Consider the following 20,874-nt stretch of genomic DNA (forward strand, 5'->3'; position numbering starts at 1 on the left):
TGGTCATCTAGGCAAATTGTTCTGAAATCTGTTTTGATCCCACATTAGTATTTATAGAACAGAAATTAATACATTTGATCTTTAGAAATATAATTTTTCTAATGTCTACTTTAAGATGCCTAGTTTGAAAATTTTAGCTGATACCTAGATCAATGTTACGTTTTACCAAATTTTTCTGGAATTCCATTGATTTACTTGAATGTATGCCCCTTTAAAAATTGTCTTGAAATAAAGCATTCTTTGCTTTGGAGAATTATTAATTATAATATGCTGCTTATACCTTTAAGGGATATAATTGGGCTCCTTTTAAATGTTTTCCTGTTGTCTGAAGAGGAGATCTAAACTTGCTTTGCTGGCATTGCTTTGTAGTCCTCCAATGCCAGGCACTCCATCATTCTTCAGTTATGATCTCATAAATGAGGGCATTAGAACTCTTACATCAGTAACAGAAGGTGAGGTTTTAACAACTCTATAGGATAGATCTATTTAGCTAGTTAAGGTGCAGTTTGCAATTTGAAACTAATATGTTTTGACCTGCCTTAGGCTTTTTGACAAGTTTTAGTCAAATCACCAATTTCTGTTCCAAATGTTTATCTTTATATTAATGATCTATGCTTCTGAACGTCAGACGGGCAAAAAGGTTCAGGAAATGCATTAAGATGATTAGACTATTTGCAATACTGTGCTATGTTTGAGCATTTTATATCTTGGTTTGGGAGCTTTGCATGCAAAGAGCCATTGACATCTCTCAGGCTTTGAATTAGATTTACAATTTTGGGTGCTCCTTTGGCAAAAGCATTCCTTTGAAATACATAAAGGAAAATTAGGTAGTGCCAGAAATCCTGAGCCTTTTACATATTTTTCCTGACCAAGAGAATGTAGTCCATTTATTTACTTATCTTTTAAATTTTAAATATGGTTTTCCCCTTCCCAAATGTCAGCAATATGATAATATTTTACCTGAACATCTTTCTTGCTCTACACTTTGCAACTTTCTTTAAAAAGCATATGGAGAATTTAAATTTCCCATTACAATTCACAGCCATAAAATGATTTTAAATGATTCTGTTCTACTGATCATTGTAAAATTGATTCTTTAATTCTCACCATTTCACTATGTTATTAATTTTCACTCACTTTTAACATCTCAGAAGCTGCTTTTTTAGTTGTGCACAAGTAAAAGTAAGCATATATATGGTACATCTATATTCTAATCAGATTTCAGGAGAAATGCTTAGAATAGCACTGATATGAGAAATTAGGAGAGTGATTAATGCAGTGCCCCCAAATAGGATGAATACAATAATAACTAAATGCAAACATTACATAAATCTGTACATGTAAATGAGAAATACGATTATTACAATAATGATAAATAGAAATTCTACAATTTAGGTAGAAATACAACTTTGTGTTGAAACCAGGATGATCTCTGTAACCTCTGTCCAGATGTTCTCAGTAGGAACTTAAAAACTTGATGCCTACCCTGTTTGGGAAGTTTAATAATAAGTTAAATATTGTAATATTTAATTACAATACAGTTCTACATTTTTATAGTTATTGAAGCTCAACAACTGCTTTATTAAAACTCTTAAGTGAGGTTCGCCCTTTCTACAGATTTATAATGTAATAAAATATATATTATGAGGATATGGAGAGAGAAGCTAATCAGTGGCTTCTCAGTATCTTCAGTTGTTACATTATTCTCATTTTTTTTCTCCCTATATCTTTTCTTTTACACAGCTGTAGAAAAAATGGTTGAAGTGTGAAATCCCCCTCTCCTTTTTTTTCATGCATGTCTTTTTTCTTTATATATTTCCTTTAAGAAAAAATTTGATAACGTGTCTGCTTACGTTTACACATGGATCTGCAAATCCACACCCTCCTATCAAACAAAGGCAAGGTCTGCTAAAAGCAATTAAACAGGATTTCTCTGGGGAAACTACTTGCAAGTTTGAGATTACCTCACCTTGTGCATACACAGAATTCTGCTTTGAGATTACCCCACATTATGCATACAGTCAGGTATTGACCAAAGCAGAATTCTGCTGGAGTGTATGTTGAATAATGTCAGAAAGGCATTGCCAATCAGTGGCATTTGCTGTCTTCTAAAGTAAAGACAAGTGAAGATAAAGGCAGGAAATAAGCAACATGATATACAGAACTTAGCATCCTTTCCATTTCCTTGGAGTGTCTCAGATTTGTCAGAAGAACTTGTCAGCTGATAATCATTCAATCCGGAGAAAGATGGTACAGGTGCAATAAGCTCATCGCAATACCAGGTAGTTTGGTAAACAACAAAAATGTTCATTATATATGATGCATAATTTTCAATGACACAATACAAAGAAGTGCATACAGAGCTGCTTGCTCATCTTGTATCTTATCCCCAATCTTATTTCCAAAATTTTTACGTGACCCTCCCTTCCTTCTCTCTAGATACAGATTTGTTGATATGTGGAAAACTGAAAGGCATTCTTCTAGTGTGTTTCTTATGTAATGTTCCCCCTTATTTAAAAACCAGTAATAGAATACTGGCCTCCATATGCAACAGTTGAACAGTAACTATGCCACAGTAAAATATTCCATTAGTATCTTTCACCCAAAGTTGCAAATGAGCCATTTCGTAATCTGCAAGAGACAGTAAAATACTTCCCAGGTGATTTGCTAAAATAAGAATAAAAATAAAATCCATAGTGGGAAATTTTGGGGAAATTCAGATCAGATTACCCCCACATCCAGATTTTGTGATTACCAACAGGTTGAATAGTTTCAAAAAGTTGTTTAATTAGCAACAGCTGTGCAATGCTTTTGCTGAGAGTAAGTATTTTAGTGTATATTTCTATTGCGTACATTTCTTGTTTCAATCCCTCATTTCCCAACATTTCTACTGTTGGGCTTTGGGGAGGAGTTATCTGGTTGGGAGAGGAAAAGGAAGAAAAAATTGTTAAATTATTTCACACACACACAAAAAAAAAAAAGAAAAGAAATTGCAACATTACACAATTGCAAAATATTTTTCTTTACATTTCTCTGGACTGCCTATTTTGTAGATTTCTTCAGTTTTATATAAAACAGTCCCTGGCCTGCAACAAAGTGAATGGTGAAAGGCGGCAGGGAGCAAGAAGTGTTGGAAAATGAGGTTTGTGAGTCATGCCATGCAGGATGTGTTTTAGCATTTTTGAAATGGGACTGCAGACTTCATGTGTGCAGTGCATTTCCAGGCTTGCAATAAGATGTTGTAAGAATTGACATTTGGTAGATGGGATGAGAACCATCTTGGACTAATTGTTTGGTTTACATTTATATAATACACTAGGATACATTATAATTGTTATAATTATAAAATATAATAATCCTTCTTTCTGCCTTGATGTATTATATAAATCCAGGTCAGGAGAAGGCAATGTGTTATGAGGCATCAGATAATAGAGTTAATTCAGTAAACTTACAGAGAAGCTATATTGTGCTAATACAGTATTTGTTAGAAGAGGCAGATATTCCTAAACATCTGTTAGAAACCTCAATGATATCATGCGTATCATGATATTATTGAACAAGTGGTACAAATGATCTCTGTGTTGATAACAATGCTCATGGCATTATTGGTTCATCTTTCTTCCTGGTAGACACTCAGGCAGAAATACTAAGTTCTTGGCACACGTACCGCTGTATAAAAGCTGAATTTAAAATATCCAATTGCTAAATAGTCTGCCTTCTGAAATGAAAATAGCATAGCAAGAATTAAGGCCCTTTAAAATATTAAACTTTAAACCTTAGATGAAGTATTTGGAAACTTTTCACCACACATCAACTGGATCCGGAGTTTTTTAACTGCTACTAAGAGAATTCAGTAAATGGAGCCCTAGCTCCCTCCTTCCACCATCTGGCAGAATTGTCTCTTGGAATCTTGAGAGAAATATTCCCATCTTGTACAAAATGATTCTGCCAGAACATTTAGCTAGTTTGATCAAGGGTCCCCCTCCATGATTGATGACTGTGAACCAGAAGGCAGGTCCTGATATTATGGAATATGCGACGAGGATCCTAGAGCGCTCCTGATTTAGCTGATTTTCCACCATGTCAACAATTTTTCCCTAAAAGGAAAAGTTGGTTTCTGGGTGGTAGTTATTCAATAGAGCTGGAGTAAGAGATGGTTTCTTCAAGCTGAGGATCACTGCCTCTTTCAATGAACATAGCACCTCATCCCCTCAGATGATGTCACTTCTGAATCCACCTCACCACACACATTCTTAGCTACTTGATGAGAGTCAGATAGGGCATGGATCCATTCCACAGTTGATTGAGATAGTAAAATAAAATGCCTTACACACTTCACAAATTCCAGATACTCAAAAGAAACACCGCATTGCAAAATATTGCCTACTTATTGACATGACTGCCCGACTGACATCTAAACCCTGAGCAAATATGAGTAATATGAGTAGCTTTCTGCAAAGAAACCCACAAAAGCATCACAATCGGTTGTAATAATTTTATCCTCCCCTCCCTTCAAAACACTCTGGATTATTTGAACAGAGTAATCAAGCAGGAATCTGAAGCTGCAATGAGAGAGGAACATTACAGATGTTTTGTTTTTCTTGTTACCTGTGTAGACCTGAATCTGATGTGTAGCAGTGTTCGGTTGTATTCAATTTTGATTTTATGCTCGTGTCTTTCTAGGTGTCTTTACACTCACTTCAGCTCCTATAGCTCTTCTGAGAACCAGGGAGCTAATCAGGATTGGTGAGTTGAAAGGCAATCTCATTCTTAATTAATCTCATATAAAGTTATAGTTATTTATTTACTTTATTACATTTATATTCCACCCATCTCTCAAGTGATTGAATCACCAGAGGTCAACTAAGCTCCAGATAGATGGAATTTCCCAGATGCCTTCAGAAAATGTTCATAATCCATCAGGCAACCAATGTAGGTGTTCTAATTGACCATGGCCTTTGCAGAACCATGGTACTCACAATCTTGACAAAAAGTGACCTAACCACACAAAGAACAGATATATGTCCTCTTTCTCCAGATCATGTCATTCTTGCCCCAAAATAAAAATCCGATCTTGCATGCAATCTTATGATTTGAGGCAAGATTACCCAAGACAAAGTTATGGTCACCTGGATGTTATGAAATTCTAGGGATCATAGACTCAACCCAAAGGCATAGAGCTTGAAAACACTGATTAATAAAGATCTGGGCAATCCAATTCCAGTCAATTAATAAAGTTGAGAAGCTCCAGAAGGGCCACTGCTGGACAGGAGGGTAGCCAGTACACTAGAGACATCCCGAGCTGACCCTGAATCCCACATCCATGTATCTCTGGGGCTGTATTACTAATAACTGCCAAGATCACATGAATTACCACAACTCCTTTTCCCAAATCTTATCATTATAGATACTTCAGAACATGAAACCCAGCCTGACAGATTTCAGATAGGGTTATATCTCCTTCATTGTCTACTAATATGCATGAAGTCTCTACATTTATCTGTTTATTTAAAAAAAAACTTATCAACACTTTTTAAACTCCAGTCTGATCCAAAGAGTGGTATGAATAGATTAGGTATCTCCTCTCTACAGAATTGTCATTTACAGAGGCAGTATCCAAGTGCCCAATGATTCAACCATTCAATCTCTTAGTTAGGGCTACTGTTTTAGAAAAAGGAACCTGCACTAATGTGCAAATGTCCTTCTATAATATCAGACGGCCCCTCCCCTGCCATATCTTCTCTGTCCAACATTTTAACCTAGCATGAAAAATAATACAGCATTAACAGCAGAAAGATACACTTTACAATTGCATAAAATAAGGAAGCAAAAAGTAATTAAAAAAGGTTCCACCACAAAACCGCGTTCGACTAAACCGCGCTCGACGAAACTGCGTAGCTGACGTCATCAACAGCGCAACAACAGCGCGGAGACAGAAGCATGCTGTAAAGGCTAAACCTAAAATTAACCCCTAAACCTAAACCTAACCCCCCTAAACCTAATCCTAAACCTAACCCTAAACCTAACCCTTAACCTAACCCTAAACCTAACCCTTAACCTAACCCTAAACCTAATCCTAACCCTTAACCTAACCCTAACCCTAAACCTAACCCTTAACCTAAACCTAACCCTAACCCTAAACCTAACCCTAAACCTAACCCTAAACCTAACCCTAAACCAAATCCTTACCTTAAGTTGAATCGGCTTGCTTTCAAAGCGCTATTTAAAGCGCCCTTCTTTCTCCGCACTTGCTGTTGTCGCCCTGTTGATGACGTCAGCGACGCGGTTTAATCGGGTGCGGCTTAGTCAAGCGTGGTTTTGTTGTGCCACGATTAAAAAAGAGAGAGGAAGCTTACCATATGCTCGTTATTTTCCAGGCTACGGTAACGAACTCTATGAGAATGGTCTTAAAAGAGGCCCATAAATTATAGCAAGTCCAGAATGTAACAGCCAGATCTCTTTGGGGTGCTTTCCATTGGGAGTACATGCAAAGTTCACTGGCATCATATAGATTTCCATATTAAATTCAAAGTGTGTGCATTAACATATAACACAAAGATTGATATCATAAATCACTTAACAGTTTGGGCCTGCCTCCCCATAGCAGCAGTTTTACCCTATCCCCACCCTATGAAATAGAACTCCAACAATCTTTGAAGGAGTTTTAAAAATAATATTTGCCTGACAATCTGACTATATGCCAGTGTGAGTATTTAGGAGTTAAGATTCTATATATAAAAAAATATTGTCATAGTGTTTTTAAATTGGACCCTGAGATTTAAAAGTCAAATCTATAATGATTTTACCTGCCATTATCCATAAGGAGGTTGTGGCATTGACTCTTTTGTCAGTGATAGCATTGGGCTATTTCCTTCGTTCCTAGTGTCCCAAACATTTTCATATAAAGTGAACATTCAGTAAGCGAGTGGTTATTTTTACAATGACATCTGATTAAGATGTGAATTGAGAAGACAGTGTCTCTGCTTCTCTCACTTTTCTCACTCAACTTCTGACCTGTACTATATTTCCCTCCCCCAAGGGATATACAAGGAAGTTCTACTGCTTTTGTGACTGACAGGACTGGTTAGACAGGATTAGTTTGTGAACACAGATAGTATCCCAATAGGACTAGAAAATGGAAAGGGAGGCTGATCCTTTTGCAGTGCACAATGCTATCACTTCTGTGAGCTATAAGGGCAAGTTCAGTTTTTTGCTTCTTACCATCCAGACATCCTAGATTTCTTCTTGTCATTGGGATGAAGAATAATGATGCAGCGAAGAAAGACCAGAGAAGATGACAGCTTGTTTACAGAAGAACATGATCTCAAAGAAGCCAATTATGGGAGCTTAAACAAGAATCCTGAGTCAAAAATCAAGGAGTACATTTATGAAACCCTGGCCTTTGGGCCTGAGAAGGTTGCAAAGTTGTCCACTTATGAAAGCCTAGGTGGCGGCTCTGAGCACAACTCAAAGGATGCTAACCAGTCCAAGCAGAAGAATGTGGAGGGTGACAGATATTGGAGGTTATCCACGACCTCTCTTACGGTCCCACAGGTAGGGAAATGGTACACGAATGGTAGTTCTTTTAACTCTTAAAAAATATTTAAAAAGTAATAAAAGAGCAAGATCCAGTGAAATTCATGTGTGTATTTGAGTCAGATTGTAATTAGAAACTTTAGTTTCTTTCTTTAAAAAAATGTGCCATGGAAAGGAGAGTTGTAGAAAAAAGTAGCAAAGCCAAGGATTGTTTAGGTTTTGAAAATAGAGGGGGGGAAATCTTAAATGCATAATGGCTAGCAAGTCTTATGGGAAGAACTTACTGAAAATTGTTGATTGAGAAATATTTGGCAGTGTTAAAGGTAAAGGTAAAGGTTCCCTTCGCACATATGTGCTAGTTGTTTCCAACTCTAGGGGGCGGGGCTCATCTCTGTTTCAAAGCCGAAGAGCCAGCGCTGTCCGAAGAAGTTCTCTGTGGTCATGTGGCCAGCATGACTAAACACCGAAGGCGCATGGAGCGCTGTTACCTTCCCACCAAAGGTGGCCCCTATTTTTCTACTTGCATTTTTACATGCTTTCGAACTGCTAGGTTGACAGAAGTTGCCAGTGTCAGGTTTATGCTAAAAAAAAAAAGGAAAAAATAAGCAAAAGTGAAGATTAATTGTCTTATAAACCAATAGTTGTATCAAAAAACACACTAATTGTCTGTTTGTTTGAATCATTTTAAACCCAGCTGGCTTCAGTAAAAAGGATAAAGAGAATGGGGTTTAATAAATTGAGCAGCAAGCTTAAGGGTTCGTCTTGGATCGTTCTTACCAATGGGAAGTATTTTAATCATTAGAAAAGTTAATAGTTTTTTTGTTTAAAGCAGCGTTTTTACTTCAATATAGGCCATTAGAGTAGGGACATATTTTAGCTGGTTAGGCAAAAAGAATTAAAGGGGAAAAAAGTGCTTTCCCCCTCGTTTTTTCCTTGTCTGAAAGGGGAAGAATGAGGAGTTATTTAGTTCTCATGCAATTTATTTCATTTCAATCAGTAAGAGGCAGGCTCTATTAAGGTTTTCTAATGTAGCTAGGTTTAGAAACATCAGCAGGATGAAACAAACTTGAATTTTGGAATAACAGTGTTCCAATATTTTATGATTTAAATATGATTCATGGTGTTGTTTTTAAGTCAACATGTATAAGCAGACTATAGAGTTTGTGGCTCTGAACATCATACATGCTTGCATACATACATATTCATGTACACAGTAAAAGTAACTTATTATCTATCCTTTCCTTTTACTTTAAATAGGAAAGTTAAATCAGCATAGCTATTATGTGGTGACTACTTCTGTGACTATTGCAATGGAATAGGGTAATAGGATACTTTCAAAACTTAGGGAAGAAATCCCAGAAGGCAATGGCAAACCAATTTTCTGCCATTGCCATAAAAGTTGCCATACAAAGAGCCAAATTTTTAGATCATCTAAGCCTGTGATGGCGAACTTATGGCATGCATGCCATAGGTGGCACACAGAGCCCTGTCTGCGAGCACGTCACCGGTGCCAGCTCCTCTTCTGGGTTCTGTTGTACACATGCGTGCCGGAGCCTGGAGGAGAGCAGCTGGCTGGTGCGCATGCACACCAGACGCCAGAGTGATGGAACCCGGAAGTGCAGCTGGTCGCTGTATGCATACGCACCGGCCAGCTGCTCTCTTCTGGATTCTGGCGCTCCAGCGTGTGTGTGTGTGTGCACACATGCTCCAGTTTCAGCAAAAAGTTAATTATCACTGATCTAAACTAATCCCAAATCAACAGAGACTTTACTTACCCCTCACTTATATTATTTCTTGCCTCAAAATGTTAGGAAACAATTCCACTCTTTTTCACAACAGTGGTCAGAGGAAACATCCGTAGAGAAGGAGCTCAAGATTACCCAACCCTCTGTAATATACCTGTGTAATTCCTCTGCAGAAGAAAACACTCAGGGATAGAGTAATAAATCACCCTACGCCAACCACATATTCTCACAAAGAGAATCTTGCTGCTGCAAAATGTTTTCAAACTTAAAAGAGGTCAGGAATAACCCAGTGATCACTAGATTAATGATTGCAGTCTAATCTCCTTTTGCCATCAGTTCAGCTGGAATGGGAAATCTGAGTTAACCTGCTTTTCCATTGATTGTTAATATTTTTTCCCCTAGTGGAATAAGAGCTGCCTTATAAACAGCACTGCGAACTTCTTCAGTGATGAAAAGACCAGGATAGGTAAGTGAAGAAATAGCTCACCTCAAAGCACAAAATACCAATATTTCCTTTCAAAGGATGACTAAGTACTTGTTTTCTTTCATGCCCCTTTCCATTTATCTGAAATCAGTTATCTTGTGTAGCTATTGGTAAAATGTCTTGGTCCTAATCTATCATTTGTTCTGTTCTTGCAGAAATGTTGATTTATGTTCAATTTGGGGAATGTTTTAAAATTTTGGCTGGAAACTTGATTTATATAGAATTATCTCTACATCTAAAAGTTTAATGTAAAGTGTAGGTCCAAACAACTAGACATTGTGAAGAAATGTGAGATCTCAAATTCCATATTCTCTTTGAAAAGTCCTCTCTACCTTAGTCACTGTCAGTATTTTTCCTCCAGGCCCAATATTTTTCCTTAGCCACTTTCAATATTTTTCCCCCTTTCATATACAATCACCTTCTGGATAAAAGATAATTACAGGGGATGGCCTTTTCAATGGAAAACAATGTAATGAAAATGTGCTGAACCTGTACATACTTCTTGTGTCCAGTTATCTCACCAAATATAAAGCATTAAGCGGTCCAGGGGACTACAATAGAAACTGCTTCTCATTTTCTGGGAGCTTTTCTCTAATTAGGACTAGAAAGTTGCTCTACAGTTGGATTTGATCTCAGACTCTGAAAGTTCTAATGATGACTCTTGTATTTCAAGTGCAAGAAAGAGATTAGAAGAATTCATTTTTTAAAATTTCATTCCTTCAACATTTACAGTGATAGTATTCAGAGAATCATATTGCCCTAATTTATGTGGAATACAACATATTTTGGGAGCTCTATTCCTTTTCTCTTGTACTTTTCCTTAGGAATTAAATTATTGTTGCTGCAGTTTTTCTGGTGATTTTATATTGTCTGGTTGGCCAACCAAATCAGACACTTAAAAAAATTTATGAGGAAACTTAAAATCTTGAGGTTTGCTTTTGTTGATTCCATGTAATTCTCCATTTTTACCAATGCATCTCAGATTATGAAGATATCTGGTTACCTTTTTACTTCTTTTACTCCTGAAAAAAATGGCTAATGGAATATTTCTACTGTCTATGTGTTTTGCCACAGATTTTATCCTTGTATGGGAATCAGATGGTGAGAATCCAGAGGGCCAGAAAGAAGAGAATTATAATCCAAAATCCAAACAAAAGAGAACAATTGAAATTCACAATGAATGGCGGGAGAAATTTCTGCATAACCTCCAAATGAAGGGGATCAGAACTGAAAAGGCATGCAAAAAAGTGGATTGCTGGTAACAGAGTGGTGGGTGGGTGAGAGAGCGGAAAATTGACCAAGGAGAGAAACAACCTTCACGTTAATCTTTCATTGTATCATCCTTAATTTTATTGGTCTCACCTTCTTTCAGAGAAGAAACGAAAGTAAGAATTTGGGCCTGCCATAAGCCATTTTAAAACCCTCTTGTTCAATATTGTAAACAGTTTTAATTCTTCACAAGGCTAAATATGAAGGGAAAACACGAATAAGGCTAGACTATCATCAAATACAGTATCCCAATCTTGCACTTTTAAGTATTTTCTTACATCTACACTATTTCTGCTTATAATATTTTGCAATATTATGCAAAATTGGCTGACAAAATTTAAGGCAGAAGAAAGAATAAGAAGAATACCTTGTCTATACCATATCTTTCCATACATCTCAATCGTTGTAAACCATTCTTTGTAAATCCTTTTTTCACAGGATCCATGCCCCATTTTATATTCTGCCTTTTGTTCAACCATGTATAGTTCTTTCCCTTCCTTTTGACTTACTCACTTTTCTTTCATATACTTGTTTTGTAATTCCAGCCTCCTTCATTCTCTCTCTATGATCAAACCACCTCAATGTATGTTTTTCATACAGGTCATTCAGATTCGAATTTAATCCATATTGATCCAGTTCCCACCTATTCTTGACCCTTTTTTCTTGTTTTACTACCTATGTCTCTGGAGCAAACCTATTCCCATTGTATTCTATTTATATTTATCCGGACATATCCAATGATCATATCAGTATAACAAAGTAGATAGTAGCAGGCCCTTATAGCGTTTACTCCTTTTAGCTCTGTTCCTCAATGTCCGGCTGAAGAACAAAAATCTGATCTGCCTATCTCCCACTACATGAAAAGCCACATTACACTTACCATATTGTGTTCCTTTTCACCTTTGATACTCTTTCAGTAGCATTCTGCTGAAAACTATCCCAAGCACATTTCACAAACTTCTCTGTAGGACTTTTGCATTAATTCTTTGTATTTTAAAAATGCATAGATGAAAAATCACAACATTGTTTGAATTATAAGGCAAAAATGCCACCTTTACATACAAATGAAACAGGCTACACAATCATAACCAAACTACATTTGTTTTTTTAACACCGTGTTTCCCCGAAAATAAGACAGGGTCTTATTTTCTTTTGCCCCACAAAATATGGTCTTGGCTTATTATAGGGGAGGGCTTATTATTTTCTGGGGCAAGTGAGAAGTGAGGCGCACCTTTTACTTTTCCAGCTCCGTCACGTTCCTCGCCATTGTGCTCAGGGAAGCGGCTGGTAAAAAAAACTTCTCACGAGTTCAATCAAACTTCTTGAAATCGTGAGAAGAGTTTTTTTAACAAGGGACTTCCCTGAACACAATGGCGAGGAACGCGACGGAGCTGGAAAGGTAAGAGGCGCACCTCACGGCCCAACACTTCCCACCTTGCCCCAATTGTAAAGGCAGCCTGCCTGGTTCCCTTCCCTGCCGTCCCTTTAGTGAGGGGGGGGGGAGAAGCGAGGCGTGTCTCTTACCTTTCCAGATCCATTGCGTTCCTCATCCTTTCGCCCATTGAATCCCCTTGTAAAAAAAAACCCATGAGTTGAACTCATGAGGTTTTTTTTACAAGGGGATTCAATGGGTGAAAGGGCGAGGAATGCAACGGACCTGGAAAGGTAAGAGGCGCTCTCACTTCTTCCCCCCAACTGCCACCCCCTGCTAAAGGGACGGCAGGGAAGAGAACCAGGCAGGCTGCCTTTACCATTGGGGTGGGTGGTGTTTTTTTGCACGAGAAGGAACAGGCAGGAGGGGATGATTGCATTGCTGGCCTGCCGCTGTTTTAGTGGCGGGCTCTTTTTGTGTGGGAGGGAAGGGTGGGAGGTGGAAGCACTTTTCTTTGCCTGCTGCTGTTTTTGCGATGAGCCCTCTTTTTGCCCCTGCAAGCTGTACCATAGGTGGTACAGTGGTAATGGCAGGGGGTGGTTGCACATGTGCTTATTTTCAGGGGAGGGCTTATTATGGTGCATGCTCTGAAAAGCCCGATTGGGCTTATTAGCAGGGCATGTCTTATTTTCGGGAAACATGGCATTAGTCCAGTTACACCATCTATACAAGTTGCCTTTCAACCTTCTCATGGTTTTTATTACTTTCTTTTCATGTTTTTTTTTCTTGGACAGCAACATTTATAAAATTCATTTCAATTCCACTTTTTAACATTTAATTCTCATCCTTATACAAATCTCTAAAACATCTGTGCAGTGCTGCTTCAGTTCAGTTTCAGACCAAATAATTTTATCACCCTTATTCTTATTTTAAAATAATTTATTAAAGTTTAAAAATATAGTAATAAAAGATTAATGCAAAATAAGAGAGATATAAAAATATAAAGAAAAGAAAAAATAGAAGTGCAATTAGAATATGTGTATATATAAAATAACTCCCCTCTGCAGACAAGATATAAACAACTCCAATAATTCTCAATAATACCTTCTCTAGCATTTCAGTTAAAAAACTCTTCCTACATTTTATCATTCCTTAATCAAATTGGAAAAACTCATTGTTCATTTATGTCTGTTAGGAGCTACCAGAAATGTAAACACATATAGTTTAACCTTAATTAAATAAATCCATTTTGTATTTCAACTTATGATTTTTTCTAAGAAATAAAGCAAAAGAAATCTCTCCCCAGTTATAATCAAGTCTTTAAATCATCAATATTGAGTCCTGATCAAAGAGAAATTCCTATAATAGCTAGCTGAAACTACAAAATATATATTTTCACCTTGGCCAAATAAATTCACTTTATAGGTAGTCCTTGAAATAACCATTCTTTTATTGACCATTCGAAGTTACAACGGCACTGAAAAAAGTGAGTTATGACCGTTTTTCACACTTATGACCATTGTCGCATCCCCATGGTCATGTGATTAAAATTCAAATGCTTTACCATATTTATGATGGTTAGTGTCCCAGGGTCAATGTGATTACCTTTTGCATCTTTCTGGCAAATCAATGGGGAAGCCAGAATCACTTAACAAACAGTGGAATAGCTTGCCTTCAGAAGTTGTGGGTGTCCATCACTTGAGATTTTAAAGAAGAAATTGGACAACTGTTTGTCTGAAATGGTATAGGGTCTCCTGCTTCAGCGCAGGGTTGAACTGAAGACCTCCAAGGTCCCTTCCAATTCTGTTTTTCTACTATTTCATATTCTATTTTGAATGCCCTAATTACAAACATTTATCTCTTAGTAATCTGGGACTGTTAATATGCTTCTGATATCAGCTATGGTATTTAAACTGGGCTGACAAAGAGAATCATTTCAGTCCAATAGAGCTGTTAGTAGTGGTGGGATTCAGCCAGTTCACACTTATTTGGGAGAACCAGTTGTTAATTTTCTAAGCAGTTCTGAACCGGTTGTTGGAAGAAATCTCATTTTGTTTTTTTCCACTTTACAGAGTTAATCTGAAAAGAAGGCAGGAAAGAAACCTTTTGGTGTTGTTTCTAGCCCAGTGTTTTTCAACCTTTTTTGTGCAAAGGCACACTTTTTTCATGAAAAAAATCACGAGGCACACCACCATTAGAAAATGTTAAAAAAAATTAACTCTGTGCCTATATTGACTATATATAAAGTGTTTTTCCCACGGCACACCTTACACTATGTCACGGCACACTAGTGTGCCGCGGCACAGTGGTTGAAAAACACTGTTCTAGCCTAATCTTTATTGCCCTGCTTACAGAAACTGTCTCTCCGGTTAAGCCTTATTACATTGTAATAGCTAAGGTAAAGCGTCCATCGACATGAGTGACATTGAGTTGGCCACGCCCATCCAGTCACATGACCATTGAGCCCTGCCTACCCAGCTGATCATTTGGACAGAAAACCAGTGTTAAATTATTTGAATCCCACCACTGACTGTTAGTAATAATTGGGGGTCAGATAGGGCTAGTAACACTAGCACTCTGGTTCAGACAAAGTGCTGTTAAACTTATGTTTCTGATGAGTGTTTTGGAAAAGAAATATTTGGCTCTCCAGTTGAATACATTTTTCCAAGTGAGTCTAAAGTACCAAATTTTGATGTAGCTGAGTGACTCTAATGGTTTCTTTTGCAGCATGCAGCCCAACATACAAAGAAAGTGGTCCACTTTATATTGTTGAATGCTCCCTGGAGTGTGCTATGTTATTATGCTGAGGATCTCAGGCTGAGAGTCCCCTTGCAGGTGAGAATGCTGTGAAACCTAATACCCATGGATCAAACTTTGCTGCCAGCTAAAATCATTTATTATAGCCTGATCTCGGGAAAGAAGAGGTTGGGGTTTTTAGTTGTTTGTTAGCTATATTACATTAGACTGCAGTTGATCAGAAGGAATTTGCTTATGTAAACATTAGTTCATTTTTAAAAAACCTATCTCCATGTGGAAACTATGAGTTGACAGAAAGGTAGTCCATATCCCTCCTCGGCAGTATCTCCCTTTTGTGAACAGTGATTTTTGTTCATCTAAATGTTTTGGTTTGATTTACTTTTGTAAACTGTCCAGTATCTTGGGAAGTTTGGCAGGGATAAAAGTTTCTATAAGTAAATAAATAAATAAAGGAAAAAATATGCAAACATTGTAGGAGAAGAGCTGATCTAATTTATGTTACCAAAAAAAAAAAAAAAAAAAAAATTAAAAGCAGCCTGGCCAGCACTTTTTCTAACAGAAGTTGTTAAAAAGCATAAGATTTCAGGAACCGTGTTTTACAACTGCATTTGTTTTTCCCCACTTCAGAGAAGTACTCAACTGATGGAATAAAAACAGTATTCACAAGACTAAACTACCCACCCAATGAGATCAATAGACAATAGTACCAGGCCAATTCCCAGGGGGGATTTATTACAAGACAGACCAGAAAAAGAGAAACTGAAAGCCACTGGTTGTTACCTACAGTTCACTGTTCAAGTCACACTAATGCATTATTAATAAACTGCAGCCCATACTAGAAAAATGATACTGCACTTATTCAGGCATTGGGTGGCAGGCCACTACTTACATACACCCAACCTGAAGAGTTTCAAAAGCAGCAATAATAGGATAATGCCAACATGGGTACCAGACTGCCACAACTCCAGATATCTACCTTGCCCCCATATCTGTATCAACAAGTACATACCAGAGTTGCCTTCACATGCTTTTCCTCCATAATATCTACCATCACACACACACACACACACACACACACACACACACACACACACACCATATTTGTGTGTGTGTGAGAATCCACATACAGTGAATTCAACAAATAATGAAAATAACTGAAAATTGGAGGAAGCAAAGCATAGATAGAAACAAGTTCCCTTGTCTCTTTTCTGCCTCTCTATCTCTTTCCTCTTCACATCACTCTTTTAATTTTTCCAGTGATCGTTTTATCACTAAGTATTTCTTTTGATAAAATGGGAAATGAGTATTGTATTAGAACAAACAGCTTTTCACCAATCTCTAATGCCTATATTCTGTGATTCACGTGCTGTACTGTTCTATGTGTGAATGTAAAAATGTATTATATGTTTTAAAAGATTGCAAAGGGAGTAAAAGGGAGCCATATCAGAAACTCTCCCTTCTTTTATATTTATGCTTTTGTTCATGAACTTAATAATGTTCACTTCCAATATCTCTCCCTCTCCCTCTGTCTCTGTCTCTGTATCTTTCTGTGTGTGTCTATGTCTGTGTATGATGTAAACTACTTACAAAGGGGCCTCTTGTTTTGAATATTTCTTTTACTGTATCCTAGGCTATGCCCATTGAACCTGAAATCAACTGGTCTCACAGGATTCTAATGAAAGTGGGCATCCCTAATTTACTCTATGAAGACGTTCCTGACATTCCCTTGGATAACTACACCTGTCATTTTAAAGCAAACAAGTTACCCTCGTAAGATTTTGACATGAGTTTTCTTTCTTTGATCTTTCCTCTTTTCAAATTATACTGATTTTTCCTACCTTACAGTTATTATCTCCTATTTCATTATAATTAGATTACAATAGAATAGAATAGAATAACACAATTGGAAGGGCCACTAACTAGTGGTCTTCTAGTTAGTCCAACTCCCTGCTTAGTCAGGAAACCCTATATCATTTCAGACAAATGGTTATACAATAGTAACATTGCCTAACTATAATATTTGCTCTTTGCTATTTTCTAAAAAAAAAAAAAAAGATTGCTGAGCATCAATCTAGTGATATGAGGAAAAATCAACCTGTCTCTTGCAAATATGTTTATCAGAAAAACCTGCATTTCATGCTTCATCTTTTTTCAGACCTCAGCAGCATTCTGCAAAGACTAAGGATTTTTCAGATACATCACTGCTAAAATCTCCACAATTTGTACAATAATGATTAATAGCAATAGCAATAGCAATAGCAGTTAGACTTATATACCGCTTCATAGGGCTTTCAGCCCTCTCTAAGCCGTTTACAGAGTCAGCATATCGCCCCCACAATCTGGGTCCTCATTTTACCCACCTCTGAAGGATGGAAGGCTGAGTCAACCCTGAGCCAGTGAGATTTGAACCGCTGAACTGCAGATAGCAGTCAGCTGAAGTGGCCTGCAGTACTGCACTCTACCCACTGCGCCACCTCGGCTCTTCCGATTAATATTACAGTATAGTACTTTTTAAGTAAATAACTTGGGCTGATTTCTATAATATACAGTGATCTTGATTTAGCAGATTATACATACAATTCTATACAGGACTTTTCCCCTTTCCATAAATGTATCTCTCCCTTCTTCCATCCTGATTTTTATAGGTGCTCATGATCACAAACTTATTCATGGACAGATTCAGTACTTTTACTTCTCTGACTTGCTTTTAATCTAGAGAGGAAAAGGGAAAGAAAGAAAATTAACTTTTTACTGCTTGGAATTCTAGGCACCTTTGTATTTTTCCCAAGTGACATCTGGCTTGTCCCTCTCAAATGCTGCTCCAGCAAGTCTGTCCTACAGATCACAGTTTTTAATCTTGCGGGGACTCCTTAGCTGAGTCCTCTTCCAATGTCCCTGTGTCCCACCAGTCCATGGAGTTCAAACAGAACATTAGCAATGTGCAGTGATCTTTTCCATTGTTTAAAACAAAAATGCTTTTTACATGATTTCACCAAAGGCAGATGTGTCTGTTCTTGGGGTTTTCATTAGGCAGGAGACTTCTAAATGTCTGCATGGATGCCTACACTTTATATGGATGGAGTAAATAAATATAGTCCCTTACCCTTGAGATCAGGTAGCAACAATAAATGTTGTAGAGAAGAAGACTCTGTGGCTTCATGCATGCCTGTACCACCAACTTAATAGTAATTCCCAGAACTCTTGAATGCTTTCTTGACATAGTAGAGAATTATAAAAAATTTCTAGTATTCTCCCTACTATGTATATTGGCTTCCAGAGCTCAGCGCTTTCCTAGCTATGCCAGAAATATCCAAGCAACATTCATAGCAGCCTGATTAGCACATTACCTAAATATGGTTTGTTTGCTTATCACTTAGCACGAGGTATGAACCTATCGTATTAAAGTTTTTTTATTTTTTGCAGTAAACTATATTGTAGAACCACGGGTTAGAGGTTTATGAAATTACCATGATTTAACCAACCAAAAACATTGTTTTTTGAACCAATCCAGACCATGGATTTTCCTAGTTTATTTCTGTTCTCAGAAATGTGAGTATTGGAAGAAAAAAATGGAGAGGAAACAGAGTATTATATTCATCAGTAAGACTAGGATCAAACTTTGTAGCAAGCAATAAGGCAATAGGTTTTGAACAAGTGCAACATGTGAAAAATTCAGCCATTTATAGTTGCACATAGCTTTATTGTTTAACATTAGGTGTAGTGACATTAACCCCAGTTAAGACAAAAACTGGCTTCATGTTAGGTGTTGATAGAACCAGTAAGTGGGTATATGGGACTAATAACTAGGATATCACAGTCACAGTCTCTCTTTTATATAGCTTCTGTTTTATGTCTGGTAATTTATCAGTGATTTTCCCTCCCCAGGTTCCGTGGAAGTGATAACCATGAGACCTTCTTCAGTAGTACACAACGGCATAGAATAGTAAGCTTGGAGTGAAACAAATGCAGGGTGACATGTACTTATATGCGTAGCTAATCATAATGCTGCACGTTAATGTTAAGTATAATTGAGGGCTACTGTTGCTGTTAACTGTGGAAATCAAAGTATGGCTTCCTTTAACTCTTCTTTGCTTTTCTTCAGCTGTATGAGATCCTGTCCACTGTATCATATGGTGATCCAAAGGCAGGGCAGATTGGAATAGAAAGGTTGCTGAATGACGAAGTCTTCACAGCTGCATTTCCACTACATGACGTAAGTTTGCAAGCATCGGTCCCAGTCCTCTCTCAGATAGGAGACAGCACTTGTATTGAAGGTGGCTTTTGAGAAGTCTGACATAAGTTGTTAGCATCTAGTTAATTTCCAAACTAACACAATAGTTTTAAATGTTAGTGACTTTGGACAGTTTTTGTATGTTCAGTTTAATGAGACAAAGTCTGTGGGTGCTGAAGAGTAATGGCATATTTTTTGGGCTTGGCGTATCAAACATTCAGAAAATGATTTACTTTATTCTGCTGGTGTGTCATCCCCTACCTCCCAAGTAAAAGGGAAACTAGTCTGTGTTCCCCTCTCCCAATCTAGGCTACACTGAACAATGACACTCAGTAAAAGCCCCAAGCCTGGGCCTGAAGTAGAGGCCGGGCCCTGACTTCAGCCCTAGCACTATCCTTGCCACTCAAAAAGGCTGTCTTGCACTATTCCCCAATGTGTATGAACCTTAGGGAATGGCACAATTGCCCCACAGCCTGCCACTCCCCAGAATCTACCTTGTGCCACTTACCTTCAGGCAGTATTCTCTTTCTAGTGACAAGCCCCCATGGCCTATCCAAGGTTGCTCTACTTCCCACAAGGCCTTTGTTCTTGAAGCAACTTCAGAAAAACTTCTTCTGCAGCCAGGGCCGGATTTAGATGAAAAGAGGCCCTAGGCTATTCCACTTATGAGGCCCTTTCACCTCCCATTTTTAAGTTTGTAAATTGCATAAGAGACAATAAAATACATCATTACTGTGATATATATCAATATATATCAATATATATAGCTGGCCTCCCGACGGAGGGCGGATCTGCTCTGTGGCAAAGGCAGTGAGGCCAGCCGCCTCCCCTGCTGTGCTCAGCTGCCCGGCTCGGCCCCCTCGCCCTCACCTGCCTGGCCGCTGGTGGGCTCCGCGTCGACGGGGCGGCTACTGGGAGCGGCCGCGCCTCTCGCCCGACTGCCAATGCTGGGAACATGGGTGGGCTCCCCAACTGCCGCAGCACTGGAACGATCTTAACCAATACATTTTTGTGTTTGTTTATTAGTCATATGCGTAGAATTTCTCCTTATTTTCGGTTCAGTGTTTTAGTGTTCACTGTTTTTAGAATAGTGTAATTTTAATTTTGCTAACAATTTGAATGTAGGCCCCTCTTGATCTTGAGGCCCTAGGCTGAAGCCTAGTTAGCCTATAGGAAAATCCGGCCGTGTCTGCAGCCTCTGAACACCGTACAAAATCACACCTTGTTATTGCGTGATATTTGGAGGCTGTGGGGGCCACTTGAGTTCTGGAAAGTCTGGAGGCAGCACAAAAGCACATCCCATTCTAGCACAGCCTTTGCAGCTTCGAAAAATCGCACAAAAGAGGCCACATGACTGGCTGTGGCAGAGAGGACCCGCAACTTCCAAAAATTGTGCAAGGATGGGGTGTGCTTTTGAGAATAGTTGTTGTGAGGTTTTAGTGAATGTTGTCATGTCACCCAAAACATCTTGTCATGTCAC

At 38.0% G+C, this 20,874-nt stretch overlaps 1 protein-coding gene across 3 annotated transcripts in view; it reads left to right on the forward strand.

Moving 5' to 3' along the window:
• Window positions 1-7,116: 7,116 nt before the first annotated feature.
• ANO7 (anoctamin 7) overlaps window positions 7,117-20,874 on the forward strand; it is a 43,685-nt gene continuing 29,927 nt past the window's right edge. For all 3 annotated transcript variants that reach the window (XR_015698026.1, XM_087725536.1, XM_087725537.1), the window contains exons 1-7: window positions 7,117-7,554; window positions 9,684-9,747; window positions 10,840-11,000; window positions 15,134-15,241; window positions 16,794-16,933; window positions 19,049-19,106; window positions 19,266-19,376. Coding sequence is in view for 2 of the 3 variants with exons in the window: in XM_087725536.1 (XP_087581662.1) it covers window positions 7,267-7,554; window positions 9,684-9,747; window positions 10,840-11,000; window positions 15,134-15,241; window positions 16,794-16,933; window positions 19,049-19,106; window positions 19,266-19,376 (930 nt within the window). In the remaining variant the exon portion in view is untranslated. The remainder of the gene's footprint in view (window positions 7,555-9,683; window positions 9,748-10,839; window positions 11,001-15,133; window positions 15,242-16,793; window positions 16,934-19,048; window positions 19,107-19,265; window positions 19,377-20,874) is intronic.

This window comes from Thamnophis sirtalis, unplaced genomic scaffold (genome assembly GCF_051295495.1).
Source record: "Thamnophis sirtalis isolate CommonGarterSnake01/CBP01778 unplaced genomic scaffold, rThaSir2_p1.2 scaffold_11, whole genome shotgun sequence".
Taxonomy (NCBI): domain Eukaryota; kingdom Metazoa; phylum Chordata; class Lepidosauria; order Squamata; family Natricidae; genus Thamnophis; species Thamnophis sirtalis.